The sequence below is a fragment of the Pavona decussata genome, unplaced genomic scaffold (assembly GCF_977016875.1).
Source record: "Pavona decussata unplaced genomic scaffold, jaPavDecu1.1 SCAFFOLD_19, whole genome shotgun sequence".
Taxonomy (NCBI): Eukaryota; Metazoa; Cnidaria; class Anthozoa; order Scleractinia; family Agariciidae; genus Pavona; species Pavona decussata.
This window is the reverse complement of record NW_028145442.1, coordinates 3,355,001-3,365,000: the sequence shown is the minus strand read 5'-3', so window position 1 is coordinate 3,365,000 and position 10,000 is coordinate 3,355,001. Positions and strand designations below refer to the sequence as shown.

The following is a 10,000-nucleotide window of genomic DNA, read 5'->3' as shown; positions in this document are numbered from 1 at the left end:
GCCTGAACACGAGGACTGTGCCCTTGGAACTAGCTGTAGATTATTCAACCATGGAATTCATTAAGAGGTCAACCAGTTCTGAGCTGAGCGACAATAGCATACAACCAGTGGACGTGGCACACAAGCTACGAGAGATAATCAAAAGATGTGATGCGAAACTACTTGAGGAATTAAGTATTCAAAAGGGAATGATATATCAATTTGCTACACCCAGGGTGCAGCAAATTGCATCATTAAACAGTTGTGCGGAGTCACTGGTCAAGATCCCAAAAATTACCTTGAAGAAAGCCATAGGTGAAAAAGTAGTGACCACCTTCGAATTATACACGTGCTTACAAGGAGTGACAAACATGACAAACCAACGCCCCATCGGAAGGGTTCCTATCTACTGTCCCTGCCCCCACTCTCCCTGAACGGGATGTCCCAACAATATGCTTCTCGAATGAGCATCAACTTCAGTGCCACAAAGACCAGTTCAGGGGAAATCAACAACACTCTGCATATAGAGTGGAGTTTGTACAGAAAATTGTTAACGCCTTTTGAACACATTAGAAAGAGGCACATGCGCCAAAAGGAAGCACAAAAATGCATGCTTGTACAAAGTTTATGTAGTTTTAGTTTCTCTTATGAGATGTGCAAAAACACCTGGCTGTAGGGAAATTAGACTTCAAGAAATCTGATAACTATAAGCCATAGAAGTAATAGGTGACCAGTTAATTGTATGAATCAGTTTGATTTCTGCAAACATTGAGTAGTTTCATATAAGATTTAAGAATCACCTTTGAAAGCTTCAAGGGTCTCATTTGTGAGTCATTATTGTAACATGCATTAATGTCAGTTATAAACTTTTGGAAATTTGGAACTCACAATATACCAGCTCCCAGTTGGCTTGATAGCTCAGTTTGTAGAGCACTGCACCGGCATCGCAAAGTTCATGGGTTCAAATCCTGTTCAAGCCTGAATTTTTTTCAGGCTTTCCTTTCGCAACTGCGTTCTGTAAATAACTACGAGAGCCTTTTTTATATTTAATATTTCACCCACAGTTCAAACTTATGTTTCATTAATTCGTATTCATTTAAGTGCAATATACATGTATGCATAGTTTAGTTCAGATCGAATAAAAACACTGTAATATGATTGCGATTTATTTTGAGGTTTGGTTGACTTCAATTTTCTATTGGGACAGGTCCTCTTTCAGATATTTAACTTTTGTTATTCAATGACCTTTAATTGTGCTGGAAGACATCATCTTGTGTTCTGATAGCAAGGTGTTGCCCGTTGCTTGAAGAGAAGTTAGAAGATTCTTAATGGCTTACAAAGATAGCTCGTCTGAGTCGCAGCCATTGGCCCTGAATTTTGGTTGGATAACTGAAATTGTTGATACGTTAACTTAGTATCAGACCAAAATCCATTCTCAGTAATTTGAGAAACAAAAGACACCAAAACTGAAAATGGTTAATTCATGCCCAGGACAGTTACTGACATGCTCCACAGCAATACGTCACAATTCCCTGGTTATCAACAAGAGCAGCCATCGATATTGCAAGACTTTAACGATTTCCATTCTCTTTGCACACACCAACGAAAACTGACAGAAATTGCCCTGAGGAAGTGAAAGAAGCAGCCCATGTAAAATACGCGAGTTCAGTCTGGGACCCACATCTTATCAAGCATGTCAACTAACAAGTGAAAGGAGTCCAAAGGAGAGCTGCACACTGTTATGTGCGGAAATCGGGAAACGTCAATGGTTTCTTGAAAGAGCTGAAGTGAAAACTGCTAAAAGAGCGAAGAACAATTTCTTGTTTAACCTTGTTTTAGTCCGCTGAACAATCCAAAAAGGCATTATCTGAGTATTTCAATCATCGTCATTAATTAATTAATTAATTAATTAAATTTTCATGTAAATCTTTCTTTCAAGGGATATACATACCCTTCTTATAGTTATTAGTTTTTTTCATGTAGTGTTATATTTTTTGTCCACAAAGGAGACGCTTCCTAATCCAGTCGTCCCAATACTGTCCATCATGCCCAGCGCGCATGTTTCTTAGCGCAAAAAATTGAGAAAATATGTTGGTGCAAAATCGTACTGTCACAATAGCATAATGAATATGACAGTCCATCATGCCCAGCGCGTTTCGTACCCAGTGCCTACCGCTGTAAATGTTCAGCAGCAGCAGCCTACCGCTGTAAATGTTCCTAAGCGCGAGTAATTGAGAAAAGAGGTTGTATATCGGATATGATTGTATATCGGATGGGATTGATATAAAAATAGATATTAATAATGTTTTGAAAAAACACTCATACACACACCCACACACGCGCGCACGCTTTTCGGGTATATAACCCTTTCTCAGTGTGGAGAAAACCGCTTTTTGTACTTAGACCCTACCTCTGTGCACATGCATGTTATTAAGCGCGAGAAATCGAGAAAAGAGGTTGTGTATCGGATGTGATTGTTATAAAAATAAATATCAAAAGGTGTCAAAAATGGTTTTAAAAAACATAGACGTTTCTTCAGTGTGGTCATGTCATGCATCTCCGAGGAACTTTTCTTTCCCCGTTCATTATAAAAACGTCACAATAGCATCTTGACGTCCCGCGCCCGTTTCGAACCGTTCCTCTTGGTTTTGCTGCGAAAAGTACAAAAGGAAAAGTACAAGACAAGGTAAGATCCTTTCTGAAATATCGGCCGCATCCTTGGTAGGATGCCCTATAAACACCTGGGACTGGTAGCATAAAACGTTTCTAACGGCTTTTGACAATTGTTCTCAGACAATAACCTAATGTTTTGCAACTATACTTACAGGTTCCTGTAATCTTAACATGATTAATGCAACCCAGTAGGGTGCCTAAGGGCCTAAGTCGACGCACTATAATCTTCGATTACTACTAGTTGTATTCTTTTATAATTGTAATACATTTTTAACCCAAAGTTTATTTCTTGCGTGATGGTCTCCCCTTGTAGGACTATAAAATTTTGAAATAAGGTTGACTATATATAGTGCCTTTTATTTATCTGGGTTATGCAGCATGTATGGAGTTTGCTGAACAGTGACATATCAATTCAGCTACTGTAAAGAAAACTCTAGTAAAAACTGAAATAAGCGTGCATTAATTGGTGCCTGTAATACACCATCACTTTCATGTATAACTTAAACTATTTTAAGTGTAATTAAGGTGGACATCAGTCAATCATGATGTCACATTGCTCTAAATTGGAAACCAAAGGTGAGAGGTGGTTACGAGATATCCACCAAATACATTTTTTTAATCAGTACAGGACTGTTACATCCGCTTTCTATTCTGTATTATGACATAACTAAAGCAAAGCATGCATTCTGATTGGTCAATTAAGCATTTACCACTTGCCCATGGGTGCTGGCTAGCGTATTAATTATTTTTGCGTAGTGGTGAAGTTTTCCAATGTTTTAAACAAATGAATTCACATAAGCAACAACAACAAAAATGTCCTACAATTAAGCATGTCTTACAGATATGCCAAAAAATGTTTTTCATCAATAACTATGGAAAGCACTGGATTTAGATACATGTCAGTAACTCAATTTAATATAAATTCTATTGCCTAACCGTGGCCACCCAACAAACTTTTTTTACAATCCCAATTGGCTAACTTGCAAAAAAAGTTTGTTGGGTGGCCAATTGGTAAGGTGCGTCACACTGTAAATGTTTGGGTTATGTTATAAAAAAATGGTAACCAGATCAGGGTGGACTATTGCATGAGTTATTGGCACATGCAGGAGGTTTGCTAAGTGCTCGAGAAGCTAGAGTGGTTCTCAGCTATGCCCCAAGTGGCTGTCACGCTTCTTGCATGCTTAGCAACCTCCTGCATGCATCCGTAACTCAATAGTGCCCGCTGAACAGTTTACCATTTCTTAATATATTGCACTTGCATATCCACCTTAGTCATTGTCTATTTTTATTTGCATTGGTAATTGTCGTGTATTACATGAAGTAGCAACCTAGGCCGAGATTATTATGGGATTAGAGTAATAAAGAGGGCACATGGTTGACTAGTTGTGTGTCTTTCTCTGGGCTAGTTTCACGGCTACCATTCTTCTAATTTATGTATTAAGAGGAAACGACATTGGTGACGAGGATAAGTACGGCACAAGATGTCTTCGAGCGAAAGTGGCGTTTCAAATTCGATTCCTAAGTTCGATTGTCACTTGGATCCAGCCACGTTGGGACCACGATGGAAGCGATGGTTAACTTAATCTTTTGAACTGTTCGCGGATGGCAAAGGTCTTATTATCACCGAGGGTACAAATGCAGCCACGAAACAATGGAGAAGAGCCATGTTACTCCATTTCGCAGGCCCGGATGTACAAGAAATCTTCTCTACTCTCGCGGACACCGGCAAAGCAACCGATTATACGCAGCAACTGTAACAGCGTTGAATGGGTATTTTCTTCCTAAAGTCAACTCTGCTTTCGCTCGCCAGAAATTTCATCGACTCCAACAAAAGGAGGGTGAGACTGTTTTGCAGTTTGTACCTCCATTAAGAAAAGAAGGAAAGGACTGCAATTTTGGTGCAGACTTTGAAACCAGTTACGAGACGCTGTCCTGTAAAAATGTAGGTCAGACTATGTGAGACGTAAATTGCTCGAGGAAAGGGAAGAGCTAACCCTTGCCCGTACGTTAGAACTCGCAGAACAGTGTGAAAGTGTAGAGCACCAAATGTCTCAGCTCAGTATGAGAGAACAGAGTAAACTAGATGCAAACAGGGTTTATGAGAAAGCTGGGAGACCCAAGAGTAAACAAAGGAGTAAAGGGAACAAGGGCAGAGAAATTCATTGCTATCGTTGTGGGTCAACTGGTCATTTGGGCAGAGATTCAAAATGCCCTCTAGAGGCCAAACTTGTAGAAAATGTAAAGGGAAAGACAATTTTGCTAGTGTCTACAAAACCAAAACAAAGAAACCAGGAGTTAACCAAATCCAAGAAGAACCACAAGCCAGTGGGGAGCAAGTTGATTATGCTTTCACAGTTACGGATAGAGTCCAGTCAAACATGCTTAAGTTGTCTGTGGGTGGGGTAGAATTAGAGATGCTGGTGGATTCTGGAGCCACCAATAACATTGTTGATGAAGAAACTTGGGAGCAATTGAAAGCTAAAAGGGTCAAGTGCAAGTCTGAAGCTGCCCCTGTTGACAGGAAACTGTATGCTTATGCATCTAACAAGCCCCTCCCAGTAAAAGGTCGTTTTATCTGTGAAGTGGTGATTGGCCAAGGGAAAGCTCAAGCTGAATTCCTAGTTATTAAAGGAAAGGGAGTACCACTCCTTGGCAAGGATACTGCAATGAAGCTGGCTGTGTTGAAAATAGGTGTGTTGAAACCAAGCAGATACTGCAGCAAAAATTCCCAGAAGTGTTTGGTGGAATTGGAAAGCTGAAATCTAAACAAGTCACATTACACATAGATCCCGCAGTGAAACCAGTAGCCCAGCCGCTGAGGCGAATTCCCTTCAATTTGCAAGATAAGGTGGAGAGAAAGGTTCAAGAATTGTTAGACTGTGACATCATAGAAGAGGCCGATGGGCCAACGCCATGGGTGAACCCAGTAGTAATCATTCCGAAGGCGGACGGTGATATTCGTCTCTGCATTGATGTGAGGAAAGCGAATGAAGCAATAATACGGGGTCGATACCCCATACCAACCGTAGATGAGTTGCTGCACAACATGAATGGCTCCAAAGTTTTCAGCAAGTTAGATTTAAAGTGGGGATGTCATCAGCTGGAACTTAGTCCCAAGTCACGCCAGATAACCACCTTTGTGACACACAAAGGCTTGTACAGGTATAAGCACCTATTGTTTGGTGTGAGTTCAGCAAGTGAGCAGTACCAACGTGAGATATCTACCGCCTTAGCTGGAATAGAGGGAGTCGACAATATCTCTGACGACATCATTGTACATGGCCCAGACCAGACAACTCACGACCAGCGCCTTCACAAAACTATGCAACGTCTCAGACAGCATGGTTTGACCCTCAATGTTGACAAATGCCTGTTCAACGTGGACAGATTGTTTTTTATGGGCATTCTCCTCTCTGAAAAAGGAATTGGCCCAACAGAGGAAAGAGTTAGAGCTCTGCAGGAGACAAGGGAGCCAACGACTGTCAGCGAAGTACGAAGCTTCCTGGAATTGGCTAATTACAGCAGCAGATTTATTCCTCATTTTGCCACACTCTCAGAACCACTGAGGCAACTAACCAGGAAAGATGTCCCATTCCATTTTGGAGCTGAGCAAAAAGCTGCTTTTGAGTCATTGAAGCAAAGCATGGCTGAAGCAGGAACACTCACATACTTCGACAAGAATGCACCAAGCAAAGTCATCGCAGACGCGAGTCCTGTTGGCCTTGGAGCCGTGTTAGAGCAAAGCCAGGATGGAGCATGGGTGCCAATTTGCTATGCAAGCCGCAGCCTCACAGAGTATGAACGCAAATACTCCCAAATTGAAAAGGAGGCCCTTGCTCTTGTTTGGGCATGCGAGAGATTCCATGTAACCGACCACAAACCGTTGGAAGTCATCTATGGTCCCCGTTCCAAACCCTCAGCCCGAATTGAACGATGGGTAATCCGTCAACAACCGTACAACTTCCGCATTTTGTATGCTCCAGGGCAAAGCAACATAGCTGACCCTCTCTCCCGTTTGCTAAGTCGGAACAAAGCAACGAGTTATGAACATGGAGCAGAAGAATATGTCCGATTTGCAGCCATCAGTGCTACACCCGCAGCCCTAACTACAAGAGAAGCTGAAGAAGCATCTGCAGTGGACGAAGAGTTGATAGCTCTGAGAGAAGCAGTTAAAACTGGTCGATTTGAGAAATGCAAGGCTTATTCACCAGCTGCAGGTGAACTGTGTGTGATCGGGAAACTAGTCCTAAGAGGTACCCGTATTGTACTGCCAAGCAAGCTAAGGTCTCAAGCAATTGCCTTAGCCCATGAGGGACATTTGGGAATCGTAGGAACAAAGCAAAACTTGAGAAGCAAAGTATGGTGGCCTTGTATGGATAAGGCAGCAGAGAAATTTTGCAAGTCTTGTTATGGATGTCAACTGGTGGCACGTCTAGACCCACCGGAGCCATTAATAATAATAATAATAATAATATATAATTAAGCATTACACTAAGTCTCAATGCTTTACAACTCTATAAAAATGCCAATTACAAATGTGAGAAAAATACATATATATATATATATATAAATTCTTTCACAAGCATCCAATGCGTGTAGATGTTTTCTTCATGAAATTATATATCAAACACCAATGAAGACAAGACACTTTTTAAAGGAACACCTATATTTCGACCGACTTGTCGGTCTTCTTCAGGGTGAATGAAGAAAAACCGTTACACACAAATCTATACGTAGCCACTGAAATACGAAAATGCGCGCGACAACTATAACCGAAATTAACGGTAACAATTCAAACATAAACATAACAAACGCGCGTGCCAAAATATAAAACAAGCGCGTGCCTAACAATAGCACGCGCACAGAGAGTATATGAGTGACTAGGACAAATAAATGCTAAAATAAGGGAAAAATTACATACAAATTACCCACTAGAATATATAATAAGTAATTCGATAGAAAAAACAGAAATCTAATTTCGGATACGTTCCCCCTTATTTTGGCTAAAAAAGAAATCGCTTTCATTGAGCCCATCCGGCTTCAAGGATCGTAACCGATATGCCCACTGGCCCTCCTTTGCAAGTAGATCTTCTCTTGCATTAACCTTGTCTATTAGTTGGATGCTAACATCCTGCAGTCCGTGATGTCCAGGACCATAAAAATGTCTATAAACAAGGTCATCGCTCTCCTTATTGGCAGCAGACATCTTGGAATGGGCTCTTAAACGGCTCTTGTGGTTGTTGAACCTCAACCTAAACTTAGTGGTGGTGGAGCCAACATATTGGACACCACAAACCTTGCAACTGATTAAATAAACAACATTCCTGGAATTGCAATCCAAACTATGATTTATAGTATAGCTTGTACTAGTAACATGGCTAGAGAAACTATCACCTACAATGAGATAATTACAAACATCACATCTGTTACTGGCACAGTTATGAGTTCCTCGCATACCCGCAGATCCCCTATCTAGAGGTCGTAATTTAGCGCGAACCAGATAGTCCCCCAAACTCTTAGGACGACGAAACGCCATCAGGGGCAAATCTTTAATGGCCTGCTTACACCGACTGGAGAGGTGTAAAAGCGGATGTAACTCTCTTAGAATTCCCCCAATATTAGGAAGACATGGATGATACGTAACTACAAACGGTAATCGTTTGCTAGCTGTTCGTGGCCTGGGTGCAAGTAGCTCTCCCCGGTCTATTACCCGAGCCCTATGTATTTGGTCCCGAACAAAATTTTCTTGATAACCTCTGGAAACTAAATACTTTCTAAGATCAGCCGCCCTATGCTCAAACGCAGTAGAAGTAGAACAAATACGTCTGAGCCTAAGAGCCTGTGCATATGGGATACTTTGTTTAACCCCTTTAGGATGACATGAAGTATGGAACAAGTACTGATGCTTATCAGTTGACTTAGTATACAAATCAGTTTCAAGAACACCATTGTTGTTTATAACTTGTACATCAAGATAGTGAATGTTCCGTTTTGACCAGTCCCATGTAAACTTGATGGTATCATGAAACTGATTTATCCATTGCAGGAACTCCTGAAGTGATCGTTCTCCTGCCGTCCAAATCATGAAAATATCATCAATGTACCTGAGCCAAAGATAGGGCTTTACTGGAGCTAAGTCAAGTAACTGCGATTCAAGGTCATGCATAAATATATTAGCGTAGGCCGGTGCCATCCTGGTACCAATAGCTGTACCACGTTTTTGTAAAAAATGTCTACCATTAAATTCGAAGTTATTGTTCTTGAGAACCAATTCCGCCAAGTCAACAATATGAGCGGTAGGAATCTCCGGGTCTATTCTCTTATCCAGAATTTTTCGTATAGCTTCCAAACCTTCATCATGGGGGATATTAGGATAAAGGCCAACCACGTCAAGAGTGACCAGAATTGCCCCTTCGGGAAACTTCTCCATATGTTTAAGTTTGTTCAAAAAGTCATTAGTATCCTTGACATAAGAGGGAATCTGTGGCACCAAAGGTTTCAAATGATAATCCACAAAAGCAGAAATTTTTTCTGTAGGTGTGTTACAACCAGATATCACCGGCCGTCCCGGGCAATTTTGCTTATGGATTTTAGGAAGGAGATAAAAACGCCCAGCTCTCGCGTCACTGTTAATCAATAAGTACTGCAGAGTTGAATCACTAATATAGCCATCACCATGAAGTCTACGAATTCTTCCATTAATTAGCTCAATCATTTCCGCTGTGGGGTCTTCATTCAATGGAATATAGACGTCCTTATCATTCAACTGCCTCATGGCTTCACCAACATACCGTACCCTGTCCACAACCACTACCGCTCAACCCTTATCCGCCTGCTTTATAATGATATCGGTATATCCCCTCAAATTGTCCAATGCTTTCTGTTCCTCCTTCGACAAATTTCTTTGACAACGAACCCTCAAATCTTGTGAGAATATCTTACTCTCCAGCATAGTCACATAAGTTTCTAATACCACATCTCTGTTTCTCTCCGGACACCACGTAGACCGTTTTCGAAACCCAGGTGTTTCGGAAAAGTCCCCATCGACCTCTTCATCACCACAGTAATACTCTTTTAAGCGCAGATGTCTCACATAGTCAAACATGTCTTTCCTCAAGGCAAAGATATCAATCCCCCTTGGAGTCGGACAAAATGATAACCCTTTCGATAATAGTGAGATCTCAGCTTGTGTAAGCTCTCTGCTAGATAAATTAACAACCACCTGAAACCCATCACGAAATACCTGATCATTGCACATTCCCATCCCAATATGTTCTGGCATAGGTGCCGCACTTTCCACCCTTTGTTCGTCAGTAACATTCCCTTCTGTACTCTCATTAGGTGTACA

General features: G+C 41.2%; 2 protein-coding genes across 2 annotated transcripts in view; both read right to left on the bottom strand.

Moving 5' to 3' along the window:
* LOC146487099 (uncharacterized) overlaps positions 1–10,000 on the bottom strand; it is a 110,466-nt gene that overhangs the window by 27,544 nt on the left and 72,922 nt on the right. The gene's annotated exons all lie outside the window — the stretch shown is intronic.
* Positions 7,625–9,427, bottom strand: LOC146487102 (uncharacterized). The gene has a single exon (XM_085089752.1). The coding sequence runs from the start codon at positions 9,425–9,427 to the stop codon at positions 7,625–7,627; it is 1,803 nt and encodes a 600-aa protein (XP_084945878.1).